This window comes from Crocodylus porosus, unplaced genomic scaffold (genome assembly GCF_001723895.1).
Source record: "Crocodylus porosus isolate Cpor-Errol unplaced genomic scaffold, CroPor_comp1, whole genome shotgun sequence".
NCBI lineage: Eukaryota > Metazoa > Chordata > Crocodylia > Crocodylidae > Crocodylus > Crocodylus porosus.
In genome coordinates this window covers 36598002-36619363 of record NW_017728911.1, presented here as the reverse complement: position 1 = coordinate 36619363, position 21362 = coordinate 36598002, and the positions used below count along the sequence as shown (strand labels likewise).

The 21362-nt window shown below is 49.2% G+C and overlaps 1 protein-coding gene across 1 annotated transcript in view; it reads left to right on the top strand.

The window, feature by feature from the left end:
* Nucleotides 1–21362, top strand: part of IGDCC3 (immunoglobulin superfamily DCC subclass member 3) — a 174140-nt gene that overhangs the window by 139148 nt on the left and 13630 nt on the right. Inside the window, exons 8-9 of the mRNA XM_019533826.1 lie at nt 11478–11725; nt 12309–12473. Of these exons, the coding sequence (XP_019389371.1) occupies nt 11478–11725; nt 12309–12473 (413 nt within the window). The remainder of the gene's footprint in view (nt 1–11477; nt 11726–12308; nt 12474–21362) is intronic.

The window sequence follows — 21362 nt, the reverse complement described above, 5'->3', positions numbered from 1 at the left end:
GTCAGCCTGTTTAGGGCAGTCTGCAGACTCTTCATAGGCATCATGCTACACCTGCAAGGAGACTCTGTAGCCTCTGACTCCTACTGAGCTACGGTGTATAGGGGCGTCAGAGCTCCAACACAGGGAGAACAAAGCACAAGGCTTGAGAAACGTCAGAAGTCCTGTGCTCCTCCTTTATTCATTTCCCACAGTAGGCAGCAATCAGAAGGCCAGGTCAGGAGACGATACACCTTGGTTACAGCAATGCTGCATGTTTCCATTGGCTTAGCCTTACTCTTCTGAGGATGCTGCCTGATGGGTCACACGGTGGCTAGGTGGTACCTGGAAGACCTGTAAGGAGACAAGAGATTGGGAGGGGTAATGTGCCTTTAAAGCGTGGAAGTTTTGCCACGTTTGCAAACCACTTTCTCACATAGGAATATTCGGTCCTCTTAATTTTCACAAAACTTCATCGAAGCTTGATCCTCTTTTTCCAGATGCAGTCAGATTTCCTGTTGGAACAGCAGTCCTAACGTTCTAGCTGGCATTTGGGGTGGGGTAGATATTTTGGCCAAGGTGGTAGGTGCTGACACTTGCTATTTCTGACTAAAACCTTCACATACCATATCCCTCTCTCCCATGCCTTACTGAGCCACTTATCAAAGGATCAGGGAATACAACTACCAGCTATATAATTGGGTGAGTCCAGGGACTCACTTGATGACCAGGAGATAGTCTTCTTGGGCACTAAAACAAATTCTGCATCTCAGCTCCCTGGAATATACTGCCTGCTCACCATCCATAAAATGAGAATGCTGATTCTTTCACACACTGCGGATTCTGGGTATATGAACATTAAAGATCCTCCTGTACCCTCTCCAGATGTGGTGGTTATGTCTGGAAAACACCAGCTGCGTGGGAGTAAAATAGCCGATCGATGTTTAGCAAAAATCAAAGGCAGCGCGGATAACGGATGATTGTTAATGAAAAATGCATGAAGGCTCAGATGGAGGGAATGGTGGGGCTTGCCATTAAAGACTGTGAATTAAAATCACTTTGTAGGCCTAAGACAAAGTCCTGGCCATGGGACGGACCCCTGTTCCAAGCCATGGAGTCAGTGTTTGTTGTTGTTGGAGTGGCCCTGCGTTAGATGGGCTCAGTTGCTTTCATCTGATGGACATGGGGGTTGAATTCTGCTCTCGGGTCATTGCAGCAGAGTTCGGCTCTCATGGTTGGCCCAGCTTCTAATGGAAGATGCAGGGACCAGTCCAGAAGCAAGCTGGCCACAAAAACCTACAGGTGGCCAATACTGGGGGAGCTTCATTGACTCCGATAGAGCTGTTCCCATTTTCACCGGCTCTGGATCTGCCACCTGGTACCTTGATCGGAGGATACCAGTTCACCAGCATTGTTCCCAAAGTGATCTCAGGCAGTTTTGATTGACAGAATGTGATGATGCAGGGTACAGCAAGAAAAGCGCAACTGTTCCCCACTTAATTCCAGAGCTGCCCTCTTGAATGGGTTCCTCAGAGCTGAAAGGAGCAATATTCATCCCCAGCAGATTCCCAGACTTATGAATTCAACGCAACCTGAAAGAAAACCTATGGCTGCGATGGCATCTGGATGGTTACTTGCATGGCTGGTGTGAGCTGGGCATATGCTTACTATTGGATATTATAGGGGCTTCATTTGAAATGTGCTGGGAGATGAGGCAAGAAGTAATAAACCTTTCAGGGTGGGAATTGGGTTATTGCTTTCCTTCATTTGACCCAATCAGTGCTCAGTGGGTTCAGGGGGGTCATTTTCAGGCTAGAAATAAATCACATTAAGGGGTTTGGGCAGCAAGGCTGCAATTGTTGCAACAGCCAGTAACAAAGGCCGATGTCTCCGGAGAAGGCAGCTCTACATATTGATTTTCCAAGAAGATTTTATTTACAAAATGGTAATTAAGGGGCTTTGTTTATTCCACTGAAAAGGGGTTTCAGCTGGACCCTGGGCTCAGGTGGCGCTTGCTTTTCTCAATGACCCGGGCTGATGAACGGTCTCCCTCTTTAACTCTTCAGTGACGGCTGTGTGCGGAGGTGTCTCTCGGATGACTTCCCGCAAGAGGGGGTTGGTGTTGGTTGTCCTCAGAGAAAATATCTGACAGTAAATACACTTGGATACTGTCTTGTTACCTGCAGCACGCGTGCGCATAGTTGTGCTTCATTCCAGTGCTTCTGCTAGATGCTAGTCTATCTGAGTGCCCATCCTCCTGGTGCTGGAAGTGCCGTTCGGCATCAGACACTAGCAAGCTTCATACTAATAGGGCTGGGGAGTGAGATAGCCCTTTCCTGGTGAGGAAGCACTTCAGTGCTGGATGCAGCTTCTGCAGAGCCTGCCCGGTGACCTTGCCTCTGCCACATGGCACAGAGACTCCCTGAAACAAAGCACAAGGCCCAGCGAAACAAAAAGGGCATCATCCTCATCCTGGCTCTTCTACCCTGTGCTGGGATCACGTGTTGAGATCAGATGGTTGCGTCCCACCAGATGGGTTTGCAGCCATTGCAGGCCATCTGACACTGCTAGACCTCTGTCCCCTCCCATCATGTATGACTGTGGTTATTTTGCTGTGAGCCTACGGCTATGGGTTTCTTAGCGCTTCCTTCCATCCCACTGGCCTTTCAGAGGCTGATTCAGGGTCATGAGCATCCCTCCAAAATGTTGCACAGAAAAGGGATTAATTTCCATCCTCAGACAGCTCCAAAAAGATGCCTCTTCCTCCTTTTATAGCCTACCCCTGAACACCCCACCATGTCGCCTCAGTGATGCACCTGCTGGTTAGGATGGGCTAACTGGGGTGGGGGGCCTCTCCCCCATAAGTCTGCACCAGTGGCCAGGCTGAGGAGGGGTTGGAGCTGAAAGCATCAAGACTCCTGCTCACCCTTTTTCCAAGGGCTTCCCATGTCCTCTAGCAGCACTTACATCCCTTGCTGGGGGCAGGGGCTTCTATACAGCAATGAAGAGCTCTTCTTCCTGTCTGCCCTGCATATCCACGTGTAAAATACTAAATACTTCAATTGTATTTATTCCATGGATTTTTCTTTAAATATTGAATGATCCTCTGGGATCCTGAACATGCAGAAAGACTTTCTGGGCGCACCCACCAAGTGCAGTTAGTCACAGTGACTGTTGTATTTGAGAAGTAATTTAAATGCTCCAGGTTTGAGTTTCTGTACCAGGCACTAACTAGCCATTGAACAGTGTAATTCAGAAGAGCCGGTCTTATTTAGAGCAGAGAGTTGGAAAGCCTGGTGCCAGCCTCTCTTCTTGTGCAGGAAGGAGGCAATCCTTCAGGAGTCAATGGAGTAGCATCTTGTTGCATCAGCAGACAACCTGGCCCCTGAGTTTTACTCCCAGCTCCACTGCTGGCTGCGGGCAAGCAACTTTGGGAGAGTTCCCCCAGCTGTAATGAGGACATGATTCTCACTTGCTTAGCCCCACTTGGGAGCTGATTGCAGCACTGGGCCAAACTGAAACATCTTTGGATGTGGGAAAGCTCAGAACCCTGTCTCGGTTCTGCTTGGCCCACTTGAGCCCTCTCTGTGAGATGGACATGGACTGAAGACTAAGAGCCCTTGAACTCTGGAAGGGCCAGGCCTTGGCGGGGGTTTAGTTTTGATCAAGTAGGCATGACACTTCTTCAGTCTCACTAGTGTTGTCTACCCTGCCCCAAATTCGATGTCACTTCTAAGTCCCTGGAAAACCCTTAATGGGAAGGTAGGTCCTCCTCCTCCTCACCACTTTGTGTGCCTTAGTGTTAGGACTGAGTTATAGGAGCGTTTCAAATGGGTTTTGAAGTGTGGGGTGTGAGTGCACTTCGCCCCTGCACACCACTTGGGAGTCTTAGAGATGACATAGATGCTGTGCCTCTGTGTGTGCACGTGTGTGTGTGTGTGTGTGTGTGTGTGTGTGTGTACGTGTATTTCTATATATGCTCCTGAGAGGACACATTGGACATGTCAAAGCTTGCAAAGGCTGGGGGCATTCCAGACTGAAACTCTGTCACCCTGTTGACCCTGAGCATGGTTTAGGGAGTGTGTGGGGTACATCCTGCAACTGCCTGCATAGCTGAAGAGCATCGCTAACCAGTTCAGGTAGGCAGTACGCAGGATATAGGGCAGCCAAGGCCCGTTCCCTTGGGTTGGGTTCAGATGCATAGGCAGACACAGCACCAGTCGCTGTGCTCACGTGAACTCTTAGACTGAAATTCTGCCTAGCTCATCCATGGTCTGTAATTGTGGGTGTTCACTGAGGGGGTGGGTGAGTCTGTAGTCTTTTGCTCCACTGGTTAGGTTACCCACCTCAGGGCCATGCAGACTGCGAGTCCTAACTCCCACTTAAATCAACAGGAGACGTTTGAACTCAGTGGTAGGTAGGTGCCAGCCTACCTTTGAGGATCTGGGTGTTGGGGATGAGCACAGGACAGTTAGATGTGCAGCCTCTTTATCAGCCTCTCCCATAGTAATGAACTTACCTTCCCCTTGTTAAAGCACCAGTCGCTTTTGTGCTCTTACTGCCTTGGTTCTGGAGAACTTGCCAAGAGCTTGTGCAAGGGCACACCTTTAGCATCTGACCCAAACCCTGGCCAGGAGAGACCTCTGTGTGCCAGCACATGCCTGCCAAGCACAAATTGATCGTCTGGCCTGACTCCAGCCTCCCACAGGCTAAAGAATTGCATCGATATGCTCTGCCCCAACCCCACAGCCCTCAGAGACCTTCAGTCTGGAGTTCAAGACATGGCGTGAGGGGAATCCAGGTTGTCGCTTGGTTCCAACGTGCTGTTACAAAGCCCCTGCTTCTTTTTAGTGTGAACATCTCTCCCTTCCCAATGCAGGACGGTTTTGGAAAGAAGCCAGCAAGCACCACTTGAAGCAAAAGCTCCTTTCTGTTGGTGCACTGGCAAGTGGCTCTGAAACAGTTATTCATTCTATATGGGCCGGGACAATGCACCCCATAGCGAATATAGTCATGCAGGCTCTAGTATGATGCAGGAAGTTTGCTGAATGGGGGAGTACTGTGCATCTGAATGCAGCGCTGGGGCATACTCCTGTCACCGACAATGCTCCCACAACTCAACCTACTCTAATCTTTGCATTAATTTCATCCCGTTTTCTCCTTTTTGTGTGTGCACATGCTGCTAGCCTTCCAAGGAGGCCCCTCTTCTTTGTGCTGTTGATTCACTGAAGAGGGCTCCTTCACTTCTCATCCTTTTTTTTCTTTTTCTTTTTTTTTTGGAGGAGGAGCCTTTGCAAAGCTGAGCTCTGGTCACTGGCCTAGACCCCTGACCCGAGTGAGATCAGTCATCTTGATTGCCTGTGAACTGGGAGACAGCTTGTGAATATGCTGCTTTGGAAGGGCCGCTCCCCCCACACTCCAGCTCAGCCTGGTGTGAATCTACAGCAGCTCTGCTCCCCACTTTTCTCAATGCCTGTCAGGGTATTGTGCGAAAATTTGATTGAGCTCTCCACTCAGTGAGCATCTTTAGCGACCGACAGAAAGCGTCCCGGCATCTCTTATCATCCGATGTGTTAATGCCGCCTCCAGTCTGGCACTCACGGAAAAGTTTTCAAAGAGCAGATGTCCCAACGTGACAGATTTTCTGTTGACAGGAAGAAAGAAAGGGCACTCACATATTTCAGATGTTCGAAACCCAGAGACACTCATCTGTTGCTCAAAAGGGAGGGGAGTGCATGGCAACTAGGCCCTTGGCTTTTCTTTGAGCCTTCAGTGAAAAGCAGAACCTGGGAAAACAGGACCAGATTCTGCACTAAGCAACACCTTCACCCCCAGGGATTTCTCTGGGGTGGGCAAAGGCAGGCTGAATTTGTGCTCTAAGTATTGAAGAGGCAACTTGATGCTTGCTAGTGGTATCTTCAGGAAGCCGACCCAGGGGTTTCCATGGCTTTGTCATAGAACTGGCTTTCAACCGCTGTCTTGGAGGCTAGTCACGACTGATGCTCATGTTGTAGGTGCTTCCAGAAAGGACAGACAGTGGCCTTTTCTGATTTCTGCCAGTCTGACGGTGTTAGTTTTTTTCACTGTTTGTCTGGGAGAGAGAGAGAACCTGATTTCTGCCAATCCACCCACATAGGAGGGAGTTTGTGGTCCATTGCTGTATCTACTTCTCTGGTGCTTGGCCAGAGGGTCTTGCTTATGTGCCCAGGGCCAAACCAATCTTGAGATTTGGGGTCAGGAAGGAATTTGCCCCTAGATCAGAATGGGCAGGACTGTGGTGGGGTTTGCCTTTCTCCGGAGCATGGGAATGATTTTCCTTCTAGAATCAGCTGAACATATCCAACTTTCATAAATCCCCTGCCAGCAGTACCATGGTCTCCCCTGCCCTTTTTGCAGGGAACAAGAGATTTTTCCATTGGGTGCTGCATGGCTGTGCCTTGTGAGAGGGATCTTGTGGATCCTTTCGAAGGCCCAGCGGTTTTTCTGCCTGCTTTTCTGCACTCCGTTTCTCCACCTCGCGATTTTTAGGTTGAGCTGAACATTTAATAACTTTATTGAACCCCTGCCTGTGACACAAACCCAAGTAACACAATACTGGTTGCGTCCGCCTTTCATAGGCAATGGGTATCCATGACCTGTATCACGCTCTCAAGCCCACACTTGCAAATCTCAAGGCAAATGAATGTTTACAAACCTCTAAAATCTGGACTGCAGCTTGCTGCTGTCTTCAGCATTCAGAGAGTTCGTTCTCCTCGTCCTTCTTCAGACGTGACAATATGCCGGAGGAATGTTGTCGGCTGGTGCAGAATCTCATAAGCTATGAATCAAGTGGGGGGTTTAGCTGTTTAATGTGGCTGAGTGCTGGATATCAAGGTCTTGTTGGTAAAGTATCTGCTGCCTGTGAAATATCACAGGGAGTGCCCAGCCCAGGTCCTGATGCTAGCATCCCACAGACCTGTTGCATCAGAAGCTCTGGCATGTGCAGGAAATGGCTTGGTTTAAAGCGGCTGTTAATCTCTTCTCACTCTGCCCTCTGAGCATAAAAGAGAAAGGGCCAGTGGTTGCTAACAGGTCGGGTGTGAAGTGGCTGCATTGCTGTGGCGATGTCCTGTGCCCTTTTATGCATAACATTCCCCTACGAAAAATCAGCCTGTTGAGGCAAGCAACAAAAATTGTTAAATGTCAAGGAAACACGAGAGAAGATTGGAAAAATGGGAATGATTTTGTCTGCAGAAGAGAAGACCAGGGAGCTGGTGATGGGCTTCAAACACTTGAAGGGTGGTTATACAGCGGATGTTGATAGACTGGTCACTGTGGCTGCAGGGGACAGGTCAAGGAGTCACCATCTTTAAATTTAAGTTGTGGGCTCCTAGAGCCCTAGAGATGTGCCTCATTTAGCATGCCAGGGGCATATCTTTAGGACCCCCACAACAGGTAGCTTGATGGGGGATGCTGCTAACTGCATCATCCTGGCAATCTCAGCCAGCCCAGCTCTGTCTGGGAAGCTCTTTCTGTTGCAAAGCCCAGTGTGGATGCTCCCCAAAATGCATGCTGTTCATCCCCTATTGCTGCCTCTGCTGCTGAAGTTCCTACCTGCCCCCCAGCGAGTGCAGCTACCCCTGCATTTCCCACCTCCAGGGACAAATGTCCCCATGCACCAGAAGCTGCCCTGGCCCTTGGAAGAGCTGTCCTTGACCCCACACCACAGCAGTAAGGAGTAGGTCATGTGTAGCTGCTGCTCTCTCCCTTGCTGACTCTTCTCTCCTTGTAACATATTTAACATGTAAAGTAAAAGCAGCCGTAAGCCAGGAGAACCTCAACACTTCTCATTGTTCCTGGTTTGCTTTGTCCACGATTGGGAAGCTTATAATGCTGTGCTTGACTTCAGAGCCAGGTTTGATTTGGCTTTCCTCAGTAGACAGATGCAGCGTGAATTCATGGGAGTCATCCTAATATTGCTGCTACAGAAGGCAGCAGCATACCTGCTTCCTCCTTGCCCCGCCTGCTGTATGCAGAGCTGCAGATACAGCCTTCCCATTGCATAATCCTGCCTTTTTGCCGCCTGGCCGTGCCAAAATCATGGCTTGTTGACCAGTTTAGCCACACGCTGGGACTTTCCTTCCCTGCCTCCCCTTCCTCCTTCATTTAATCAGATAGATGGAGCCTATGGCTAGGAGAGGAGCTTAAGGTTGATTCACTGAAATCACCATATCAGCTGAAACCATCACATTTCATGTTCCATTTACAATGTTTCCAAGGAAACAAAAGACTAGGACATAAATAGAGGACTGTTAAACATTTGCTCACTTCCTATAGCCCTGATGATTTGCAGGGCAGAAATAAGAATGTTAAATCAACAGTAGTAATAAATTGTAATGCAGGAAGACCAATATTTTGCTGCAGTTACAACCAGCATTGAGATGATCTACAGGCAGGGCTCCACCGGGTTATTTGTAATTTCGGTTTCCCGCTTGCTGTTTTTCATTTGCAGAAGCAGGGGGCCTGATCCTGACCTGGCTGGAAGCCCTCTCCCCCTCGCAGAACAAAATGATTTCTTGTAAATTCATGCTCTCGGCCACAGGCGTAACAAGCACTTTTTGTACCCTGGCTGGCAGCAGTGGAAGGGGTAGCTACAGCTGAGCTGGGGGCGGCTGTGGACACCAGTCTCATACTAAGCCAGCTCCCAGAGCTGGTGCTACAGCTGTTGACCCCTTTGCCCCCGCTGCCGAGGCTCTGTAGTGTGTAGACCTTCCTGCCAACCTCAGAAAGGAGCATGGGACTTGACTCTTCCAGGGCCTGTTCGTTCTGCTTGGGCCAGGCAGAAGAGTTTTCTGGAGCCATTCACCCAACAGGGACTGAGCATGACTCGCTCTCTGGCCCTTTGGATTTCCCACCTCTCAGGGCTGGGCGTCAGAGCTGGTGCAAGCCCCTGACATGAAGCATGCTGGCTGCCATGCTGGCCTCTGTGCCAGTATTTACAGCGGGCTAGCATGGTGCATTGATAAAGACAGGGCTGTCTGTGAGATTTCGACTCCTTTCACCTCTCGTTCCATCCCTTCACACGGCAGGGAAGGGAAGAGCACGGCGGGGATGCGTGCTCTCACTGATGAGCTCAGGTAACTCTGTTTATGACTGATGGAAGAAAACTTCTCAAGTATTAGGGTGTGCTATAGCAATGATCCCAACCACTTCAATCTGCGAGAGAGACTCTGCTTGCACTCCAGTTGACAGCAAGCATCGGCTCTACAGCTGCCTTTTATTTTTAAATAAAGGTTCCAGCATGTGCTCACTCGCTCTATGTTCCCATACTGCCCTGAACAGGAGTGTGTATTATCTCTTGCTGAGACTATCCCCTCCCCACATTCCCAACTTCTTGTTTTTTAACACACTGCTACCTGGTGAATGGCTTGTGTTTGAATGCTTCTCTAACTTCATCCCAACCATGCCATGGGTCCAGTAAAAGACGTGCCCCACAAAAATCCTTGCCTAACGCAATCAAGCAAGTCACAAACTTGTCTTATTTGTAACCTTCTCAAACTCCTGCCTTGGTGTTGGTAAATTAAGCCCAGTTGATTTAGCTTCACAGGCTGCCTCCAGTTCCAGTTAGGCTATTTTGGATAAATATTGGATATTACTTATGCTTTTGTGTAACCACTGGATCACGATGATTTGAATCACTTTGTTCTGGGCTTGATTTCTGAGGGAAACACTTGAACGGCATGAGCGCTTATCGACGGCTCTGTTTGAGTGCCCAGAGCTGTCAAACAGCTGTTTTAAACTTTAAACAGCCAGCTGGGGTGATGCTGCAACCATGCACAGTGGTGCTGCTCTCTCAGATTGATAGTGGTTGGCTTTTTCTTTTTAAAACCTGGGCTCCCATTACCTCCTCGCTGGCTAGGAAATGGTCTCTGTTATAAATGGCCCTTGTCATACACCCATGCAGTTGTCCACATAGCAATTCACTTCAACTACCCGAGGTGCAAATAGCATCTAATCATCCTATCTTTCCTCTTACCACCTTGCCAATAACGCCCCCCCCGTCCTGTCTCATGGAGCCTACTGAGATACTCGCGTGGTGGCTGGGGGAGCACTGGGCACGCCTGGCCTTTTTGTCCTTCAGAAATGGTTTTGAGCAAAGAGCCAGCGATCCTTCTTATCTCGTGCGACTGAAAGCAGCACCTGAGCCTCCAAGCAGAAGCCTCCAGCAACTCTTTTGAAGAGTGGTTCTAATTATGTGGACATTTCAGACCCTGGCCTCAGAAATACACACCAAGATTTTCTGCAAGGCTGTGAATATTCCCCAGACACTTGCAAGGATCGGGCCTTATTTTTTTCATAACACAAAGGCAAAAGCTGAGGCTATCACCCTGCAGGATAAATGGGCTAATTCTAATGTTACTCTAAGACTGTTCTAATGTGCTATAATATAATTACAACATCACCAGAGGGCTTTCTGACTGGGGTTGATTAGACTTAGCTTATGTATCACGTGCTGTGCCTCTGCAAGTTCCCTGTCGGTAGCTATTACCATGATCCTACCTTGTCGTTAGTAGTGTATGGGTGAATGCCATAGTGCTGTTGTTCCCTTGCTTGCTGTTACCTGTACCAGCTGGGCCAAAGCTAGGTAGGTATATCTGCTGTTAGCACCTCTGTTTTGGTTGAATATAAGACTTCCTTGCCATCCCACGTGGCATCTAGTATACTTATCCTGCTTCCCACCCTCATTGCAACAGACCATCTCAAAGTCCCCACCCCACTTCTGGCTGTAAAGTTGAGATGGAGGAACTTGCTGGCAGGTGTCTCTGATCTGCAGTGAAAGCAATTCAGCTGATCTTGGGGAAAGGGCTAGTTGGCAGTCTGCTGAGAAAGGGCAGGTTCCAAGTGAAAGCCAGAGGAACAAGTCAGGCATGAGGCAGTCACCTCTCTTCACCTTGGTGCTATTCTCTTTTTATTACACCCAGGGGCTGTATTTGCCTTCTTTGACACAGCCTTGCACTGGGAGCTCACGTCCCATTGGTTTCCACCAGGTTGGTGCTGGATGCTCTGCTTTCAACAGTGTAGTCTGCCCAATTTGTACATGAGACCTACACTGTTAACACCTCGTTCTCTCTCCAAAGTCCATGTGCAAAAGTCCTTTGGTGCATTCTTTTTCCTTTAACTCAGTTAGGGGTGACCCCAATCTCTTTAATCCAAGACAGAGACAAGCTGCCTGACTACAATATCAAGATAATCTGCCACCTCCTCCTCCTCCTCCTTTGACTTTCTTTTGGGATGGAATCATCAATATGCAGATCCAGGTGGGAACCTGGTTGTAAGCCCAGTTTGGCCCAAATAGTGAAGCCAAATGAGAGGTATTGACACTGTCCCTAATCAGGCTTCATCCCACCTCTACATTTCACACCCTTTGGATGAGATTATGGCGATGCCTGATAGCGCTAGGGTCAGGGCTGCAAGGTGTGAAGCTAAAAGCTGCTGTTTGTTTTGTCTGCCTTTGTTTCCAGCACACTCACCATTTACGGGATCAGCCAGATGGACGAAGCCATCTACCAGTGCATTGCGGAGAACAGTGCCGGCTCCACTCAGGCCAGTGCCCGCCTGACTGTGCTATGGGCCGAGGGCCTGCCAGGCCCTCCCCAGAATGTGAATGCTGAGACTGTCTCTGCGACCACCATCCAGGTGTCCTGGAGCGAGCCTCTGCAGAATACCAAGGAGATCATCGGCTATGTGCTGCACATAAGGAAGGCTGCAGGTAAGGCACCTGGCTTGGATGCTCAAAAGGTCCCATCCTTGGGCACTTGGATACGATGCAGGGACATTGTCAGTAGCAACAATCATGTTCCTGCCTATTCGAGCTAGGATTGTCTGCACAGGCAACAAAAACCAGTAGCATAAGCTGATTCTGTGAGGCACTGAGCACCTTCCCCCACCCCAGAAGCTGGCATGTCCTGAGCTCAGCCCCTGATTATAAGGTCTTGCCATCTTGTAGAATCAATCTGCCAGGGCACATCTGCCCTGTGGTCAGGAGGCATGATTGCAGCTCCTATGGACATACTAGAGCCGGCTCTAAACTAGCCAGCCTCAGCACGGCACTTCCTGTGGGAGGGATGGAAAAGCAAAGCTCTGCAGGCTTGGTCCTTTCCCTTCAGCTGAAGTCCATGGCAAAGGTTCCAGGTGGAGAAGAATCTGACCCACCTATCAACACACTTCCTCACTGAGAAGCAAAACTATGGCTTGTTCAGGTGTCACTGTATTATCCATGTGCTCCCGAGCACCGTTGCATTACCCTCCTGCAGCCTCACACCACTCTGCTTTTACTCGCTCTTGCGTTCCAGATCCGGTGGAGATGGAGTATCAGGAGGCCGTGAGCAAAAGCACCTTCCAGCAGCTTGTGACTGACTTGGAGCCCTCAACCAGTTACAGCTTCTACATCAAGGCATACACCTCCCGGGGAGCTAGCAAAGCCTCTGATGTCATGGTGGTGAGCACACTGGGAGAAGGTAAGGAAGTCTAAAGTTTGGATGGTTGCAAACCTTGGGGTGCAGCAACAATGTCAGCCTAGTTGCTGTGCGTACTTGGTGTTTCATTGTGTACCGCCCCCCAACCCCCTGCTTATTATGCTCTGGAACGTGACATACAGTCCCCCTACCTGGCTACACTGAGGAGCATCTGGACTTTCTCTAACCTGGCAGAACAGAAGAGAGCGAGACCAAATCAGCTGGCGGTCTCTGCAACACCTTATATCTCACAGCATGATGTGGGGGCTAACTGTCAGTTTTTGCAGGGGTCTTGTTCTGGTATGTCGCCATCCTCATGTTGGGTGTGTGGCCTGCAGTGAGTGAGAGCCTCAGGATTGTTTATGACACCCCAAAAGAAAGCCTTTTATTGCAAGCAAGGCATGTCTGTGGGTGTCTCTGCCTCCGCCCCTGCAGAGACCTCTCGAACTCTTTAGCAACTGCCTCATGTGGTCTTTTTGGACATGTTTCTCCTTACCCAGAAAATGAATGAGCTCCTCTGATCCCCTCAGTGGGGACATGGCTCTGCAAGCCCTCAGGCATCGGGTTTTTCATTGAGCCTATATGCAGTCCCTTGGGAGTGAAGGGCTTTGCAGGCCTATGCCCTGACAATGCAGTAACCCCGGTTATTTCTTGGAAAGAGCTCCCTGTCTCAGGAGAGCCGGTCCCTGGGCCAGTGTTCTCAATGGCATGACTTGACATTGTTTCATGAAGGGCAAAGATCAGGTAGTAGCAAAACCTGACCCCTCCAGCATGTTAAGATGTACAGACCCTGTAGCTGCACTTACCTTCTTGGCCCAAAGCATGTACCCATAGGATGGGGCATAACAAGGATATCCGTACCCTGGCAGCTGACATAGATTACAGCAGCCCTCCATCTTCAGCCAGCTATGCTGAAGCCAGTGAGAGCTGAACGCCCATTACTGGTCCTTGCCCTACAACAGTAATTCATTAAATCATCAGCTTTAAACAGTAGTAGGCCTCAGTACTGTCCAGCAGCCCAGATGCTGCAGCACCAGCTCTGGCACTGGCAGCCTTTCCTAAAGGATGGTCTAGTGCATGTTCTTTATTTGATGGCTCTACTCCTAAAGCCAGTTGATCAGCAGCCCTGGAGACAGAAACCCTTGCTTCATCCACAGCACAAGTGCAGCATGGCCGGTGGCCACAGTGGCCTTCCCATCTGCTCTGCCTTGACCTGGAGTGAGAGGTTAGTAAGAAGGTAGCTTGGTTCCAGGAGCCTCTGCTTCCTCAGCGTCTCTGCTCAGACTGCCAGTGAGTGCCCCCAACACGGTAGCAGAGTGTGATGCAGGACTTGCCCATAGGATGCTGGCTTGAAACCACAGTCCCAGGCCATCAGATAGAACAGCCTTTGGTCACCAGCGTTGAGCTTAGGCCCCAGCACATTTCAGGCAGTTGGAGACCACGGCTTATCTCAATAGCTTCATCTCTTGTTTCAAAGCAGATGTATTGGAGAGGGGCATCGCACCCCAAGGGGTCTCTTTCAGAAACATGAAGTCCTGCAGGACAGTGATAGGAGGACAAAGGGCCTGATTCAGATGCAGCTGAAATGGCTGCTCTGACTCCAATCTGGGGGCTCAGCTCTGAGCCCTGTTTTCAGCGGATGTGAGCATTTCCTACAGGATCTAAGATTAAAGAGCTACTCTATCCCTGTGGTGGGACATGCTGGGTTATTACTTTGCATGTCTATTTATTTGGCATTCTGGAGTCCCCCTGCCTTCCTTTCATCTAGCCTCTCCCCCTGGTGCCCAGACAGGGGTGGACTCAGCAGAAGCTTTAAAATCCTTGACCCAGAGCTCTGAGTTCAGCCACAGTAGCTCACAGCCCCTCCATGCCTCATAAAACCTGGTGCTTCTTGGCATAGGTTGGGGCAGGCTGGGCAAGGCTTTTTGACAAGCTTGCCTTAACTCAGGCCTCATGCGGTTATGTACCTTGTGAGAGGGCAATACATTTCCTGGATCTTTTACATCTGAAGGCACAAGGCTGCCATGCTGGCCTTAAAAACAACATCATCCCTGGCAACTGAATGCAGACATTGAGCTGTATTTTAATTACGGATGAGCAAGCCAGGTTACATGCTCCTCACGGAGAGCTGCCCCTAGAGGAAACCTCCCCTACCAAAGCAGCATTCTCTGCTGGGACCAAGCAGCCGAATTATGGCCTGGTTGTGTCCTCTGAGTTTCTGCAACTTGCTTGAAAATCCAGCCCATAATTTTCTGCCCAGGAGGACAGTAGGTAGAACGGACATTGCACGAGCAGACTCTGCAGGGGCCTTGGTCTATATACACAACTGGGTTGATGATATGCCTGGAGCCAGGTGCGAGCACAGCTAGAAACGTTCATGTGGTGCCTAGGTGCCTCCTGGGGTGGAATCTCACTGGCAGGATGGGACCTGGCCTGGGACGACAGCGGAAATGAGCATGTGTGTCTGAATCCAACTGACGTGAGTGCAGGGGGAATGCCATTTCTTCTATACACAGTACTCTGGACACGGTGTCTTAGCTGATGTGGTGGCATTGCTCTCGGGATGGGGCCGTCTTCCTGGCTTGCTGACAGATGAGCACTACCACTGCACTCAGAATCCCGCCCTGTTGCATGCCTGAGCCACACCCACCATACAGCCACTGATTTCCGAGGTTTCTCTCTTAAACAAAGTAAAGGGGTTGATTCTGCACTGGCTTACCCCACCGGGCTCTGCTTAACTAGGAAAACACGCACCTCCAGAATGGGTACAGATATCAGCCAGCTTTAAGCTGCGTGGTTCTTGAAGGACATATAAAACTTCCAGTAAGCGAGGATGTTGAGGCCATAATATCATGAAGAAATATGCCAGGCAGTTAAGAATCTAACTTCATACAGGATCTGGGCATCTCATGGTTTGTTACATCTGGGGCCTTACGTACAAGCTCTCCTTAAGTAGTGGAAGCTATCCAAGGGTGAAATGATCTGCATTGGACCCTTAGTTTTTAGACAAGAAGATCACCCTTGGGAGTCTTTCAGATGGCAGGGATGTGGATGCCAGTCACTGTCTTTGCAATTTTATTTCATAGTTCAAAGCATATGAATGTATGTGTCTCATGAATAATACCATGCACACATGCTTCTCTTATGCAGCCTCGCTCCAAACTGCCTTTGGTTGTCCTGCTTTCTCTCTGCTCTCCGCTCCTTGCTTTGTGACTAGGTGCAATAAGAAAGAAGGAGGAGACAAATACCAAAGGGGGAAATGATCTCAGTTTTTTGCAACTCTCTAAAGGAATTCTAGTTCTGTGCAGCTCTGGAGAAATCTTCCTTTCTGCTCTTCTTTCTTCTCTATTCTCCCCATTTTCTTTTCATCATTTCTCGTTACGTTACTTGTCTAGCTTGAGCTCCTTTGGACTGGGGCCGGTGCACAGCTGTCTGCAGCGCCGGGCCATTGAGATAAGCAATGTGTTGAGAAGTGGAGTAGCAACAAGGCACCGGAAAGAGGAGCAGGAGATTAAGATAGGGAGAGAATGAGTGAGTCCTGCATTAGGAAATCAGCCAAATCTCTCACTTCAGCAGTCTGCACCTTCTCTTAGAGCTTTGGGGCCCAATTCTGAGCACACATAGTCCAGCTCGCCCTATTGTGACTCCGTTTTGGCAGTGACTCCCCATGTGGACTAGCGTGAGGTGAGAAGAGGATTGGGCCTGTTGCTGAAATGCAGCAGCTCCTCGGGCTACACTGGGGAGGTTTGCACCACAGGCTCCAGTCTTGGTTCCTTGTCAATGAAAGTATATGTTCTGCAGGAAGTGACGGAGCCACGCAGGGAGCTCGGTTAGGGATCCAGAGATGCAGCATGCAAGTCTGACCTTGGGCGAAAAGGATGACGTGATGGGAGAAGAAAGCAGTCGGTCCTATCCCATGGCTTGGAAAGATGACATGGCACAGGCCGAGAAAGAGCATCATAGGCAGGGCTGTACTCAGCTGCACCTTGGCTAGAATCTAGGAAAACCCCACGGATGCCAATGGACTCGCTCTCAATTTATCTGTATGTGCATGGGGTCAGAATCCACTCCAACACCCAGGCTTGTTGCTCAACCTTCCAGCAGCCAGATAAAGAGGTGCTTTGCATGGTTGGTGCTGAGAAACACCTGTAGATACCAACCCAGTAATGGAACTGTTATATCTCAAACAACATGTGCTTCATGAAGCAGCCCAGGTGCCTACTCTTGTCTTTTCATGCTTTTTAGGGTTTTCTCCAGAACTTTTTGACATTTCTCTAGGATGAAGACCATTCCTTTAGTCATCTTCAACTTAAGATGACTTCAAGAAGACAGTTGAAATGACCTGGGGAAAACTCCAAACAGCACTGAAGAGGAAGACAAGTATTCCATCCCTTAGCAAAAGGGAGACACCTCACATAAGTTAGATACGTTTTGTGTCATATATATACCTCTGTGAAGCACATATATGCTTGTGTGCATGTGTGTATATACACACACATATATATTGCAGACACACACAGCTATACTTCCTTATTGTATACACTTATTTATGTAATGCAATTATAAATAGCACCTGCATTCTACTAGTACGTACATATAATCAATACTATATATTTAAATTTTGAGTGAATACTATATATTCCATGTTTTGAAGGTGAGACATTCTTGTAGTTTTTAATAAATGTAAAGCTCTGAGACCATAAAATAAAACCGACTCTTCACAAATCAGGATGGCCAATGCTAGTGTTTCTTTGTTCCCTGGGATAAAGTTTCCTCTTCCCAATTACAATATTTTTCTTCATGTTCCAAGAAGCGGTGCTGCCCCAAAAGGCAGAATCCCAGCCAGCTTGCTGTGAGATGTGCCCATTGGCTTTGCATACGCAACCAGTGCATGCTCATTTGTGCCCAAACCTTGCTTTTTGTGTGCAGATCAGACTGGTGGGCATCTGCCTGGCATGCAGACAGCTGTTTGTTTGCAGAGCGTTGGAGCATGCTTGCAGTTAGCTGCATGTTCCACATCAGAGTCCAGGATGGAGAAGAGCTCCAGGAATGCCCCTTGTTCTTCAGGAACTGCTGTGATTCTGGTTCTGCCCCCTGTATAGATTCTCCATAGCAAGGCAAGACATCAACTAGCTGGAGAGAAACTTGTCTTTCATGAGGATTCCTGGGGCATGCACTGCACCATCCTGCAAAAGCAGAGGGAGAGTACCTATGTCCCGTAGCAATGCTGTGTCCAGGGGCTCTCGCATCTTGCCCAACTTTTGGCAGTTGGCAGGAACTTGGGAGTTCCAGCTAAGCTGCATAATGGCCAGACTTCAGGGATGCACCATTCTTATGCCTTGGGCAACAGGCCAGCAGCACCTTGGCCAAGCTAACTGCAAAGGGCTCTGAATATATAGGGAAGCTTGGATGCAAGTCCAGATCCAGGTGTTGTACGTGGTCGCTAGGCCAAGAACTGTCCAAACGGCAGACAAGTTTCCCCCAGATTTCAGTGTTCCTCCTCTAGGGTCTGACTGCTCTGTGTCTGGGCTCAGCATGAGCTGTCTCAGGGTTGCTTTCTCTCTCGTGCCTGCTGCCAGTGGTTACCTGAGCCACCCCAGCAGCTGGACACTGCCAGGATGCACTCAGCTTGCCCCCTCTCCCTTCCCACAGCCTCTGCTCTGGGCCTGGGGGGAACTGATGGCAAGCTAGCTACTACTGGAAGTCCTCTATGCCAGAGAGTCCTCTAGTGGCCAGCTTCACCGGATTTTGCTGCTGCTTTGTACCGGCAGAGTCTGTGCAAAGCAAGTGGCGGAGCTGAGAATCTATGCTATTGTGCTAAGGTGTTTCAATATGGCCTGAACAAGGTTTGGGGAAAACCCTAGAGCCATCTCTAAGGAAATTGCTGCACCATACAGTCTTTGAACTTAGTAGGCTAGTTTTGCCATATCCAGGGATTACGCCTCCCACCAAGCATTTCAGCTTTGTTCAGGTGGTACCAAGCCAAATGTCCCACCCTGCCAACTTGGATGTATTTATTTAAGGATGTGCTCAGTTTTTTGTTTGCTGTGGCTACCAAAGGCTCAGCTCATCACACAGAAGTGATGCATTATTCATCTCAGGCAGAGAGACCTTCCCCTGCTTTCGTGTGCAGACCCGCCCTGGCACGGGGCAAGATCACTTGTCTTGCAGTGCATTTCGCCCCATTGTTGTGTACAATGGGCCTGGGGAGAGAAGACTCATTTGCATCGTCTTCCATCCTCTTGTGAGCTGCACTGCTCTCCTCCTGTCCTTCACCGTGTGAGCCCTGTGACCAGCCATTTCCTTGCACTCAGGTCAATTCACAGGCCAAATCCAGAGGTGATATGTAAGCTGCACCTTGGGAAGGGAGTGCAAGTTGGCAAATGATTCATGGATTCTTTCTCTGGGCCCCGTGTGTTATAACAAACAGGGCCAAAAATGCCAGTGTGGTAGTGAGGTGAAGCTTGTTGGAATGGGCCTGCAAGCAGAGGTTGCCTGTTATGACAACAGTGAATAAGAGCCACTTGTGAATGGCTGGCATCCAGCACCTTCAGCACCTCTAGAAGTTTGCTTGCCTAGGCTGTTTCCCCTAAATAACATTTGACTGTTGGGCCTGGCACAGTATCCCTGGGGCCCATAAAACCTCTCCTCAAGAACAAAGTCCAGACTATCCTTTGTCTTGCCCAAGAGAGATTAGCAGGCAAGGGCAATTATGGGAGGTCTTGTTTGCAATTTTCTATCTTTGTTCGGATGAAATGGCACGGTCCAGTAAAAGTTCAGGCCTGAAAGTCATGATAAACTCACGTTACCATTCCATCAGCTTAAGCCTCGAGATACTATGATGGTAAGAAGGAACCCTGATTCATTGGGGTTTTTTTCCCCATTCAGAGACATTGAGTCAGAGTGACAATGTCACACAAATGAATAAGGAAGCTGCTTTCTTATGCCTTTCTGTGGAACTTACCTGGGGATGCTCTTGTATTGTAGGTCAATGGGAAAACACCAATTCATTCTTCCTTTCTATTGATTTACATGCAGGTCATTAGGAAAATACATTGACTTGTCCTGCACTGTGTTCCCAATGTGAATCAATGGAGATGCGATAACTTTTTTTTGGAAGATTCATGATTGCAATTGCAAGCTCATCAAACAGCAGAGCAGTCTTTAATTGCCTACTGTATTTTTATTAGGAAAAAAGGCAATTCAAGTGAATCAGGAAATTCCTAACTGTTCAGTTATGCTGTTTTAACCCTTCTTTTCAAACAGGGACAGTAGCCTTTCTGCTCATGCCAAACTTCAGCCTGCACCATCATGTTCCATTGACTTTGACCTATTCAGTAAAATTATTACTATTATTATGTATTGTATCAGTTGCCCTGCCAGGCTGTGTGTCAACAGAAATTGTCAAGGCAGCTTTTTAGTATACGTGTCAATAAATGTGTAGACATTTATAGGCAAAAGAAGAGCAACTATAGTTTCAGAAGGTAAGGCACAATTACAGGGCCATCCATCCCTATCCATGAAAGCAGTGATTTTCAGGCAGGGTGTGTGGCAGGGATTTTAGAGATGTCAGATAGGAATCCACAGTGTTCAAACCATTCGGACCTGTCGTGGGCTTGCTGATTTCTTTGCAACAGAAGAATTGCTCTTTTATTTTTCTGTAGCCAAAAAATGAGTGGCAACTAAGAGCTTGCATTGTCTGATAAGTCTCTGGACTCTAACGAGGGGTTCCTCAAATCTGCAAAGCCTGAGCACCAGTCCTAGAGCATGACCTGATAACCAGATGGGATCAGTTACTAACTTCCCCGAGGCAAGGACATCATGAGAAGTCAATGCCTTCTCCTGAAGCGCTTGCTGTTGGTCTGTGTTGGATGCCAGAGTTAAGTGGATGATTGTTCTGTTCCTGTTTGCTGGTTCCAGTGTTCCTTGATGTGAGGTGCCACTGAGATGATATTTATTCCCAGAGAGCTATGGTGCTGGCTTCTGCACCAAGGGCAGGGACTTCAGGAGCTAAACTCTGCTGCTGGATTATTGGAACAACACTGGTCCCACTGAGAGGCAGCTTCCTGCCCAACAAGGACTATAAGCAGGCCTGCCCGGGTAGCGGAGGTACCTACTCCCTGCCCCCAAGAACCCCTTACACGGGACATCAGGGACCCAGAGGCCTGGAGCCCTGAACCAGCAGGGATCTCGGCTTACCAATGCAGGGGGAAGTTCCCAGCCCCGCTGCACACACTGAAGGGTGCAAAGGGACCCAAAAATGAGTAGAGCGTTTGGCCTGGAGCATCCTGGGGTCAGTCAGGGAAAAGCCTGACTGAGAGAGCTCCCCTGTGTGAGTGGGTGAGGAGGAGGGCAGAGGAGGCTGAGCAAGATCCTGCCTCAACCCTCCCCTGCTTTGCCCACCATACTCCCACACCAGTGAGCCAGATCCTTCCATCCCTAACACCACAGTTCCTTAAACTGGCGCAGCCTTGACAAACCCACTGCAGTTGAACAGGGATGCCCAGTTCAGAGGAAAGGGCTCTCAAGTTTCATGACCACCTAAAACCTGGTGAAGGGATGAGCACTCTGTGAAGAGCACACTGGTCCAGGACATTGCTTGGCCACCACGGTGCATAGCTACATATGGCTTAGGCAAAGCAGGACCATGCATCCAGCCTCCCAGGCCCCTGGCTGGAACATGCTGTTCTGGTGTGGACGTAACAAGCACCCCCAGTGCCAGCCTCTCAGTGGTGCCCAGGATGTGTCTGGGTCTTCTGGGGTAGCTTCCAGCCCAGCCCAGCCCCTCCTGGGAGGCAAGTACTGTTTCACGGTCTGAAGGAGCCTGATCCAAATCTTTGGATGTCAGTGGAGAGGTTTTGATTGATTCCTCTGGGCTCTGGCTGTAGCCCA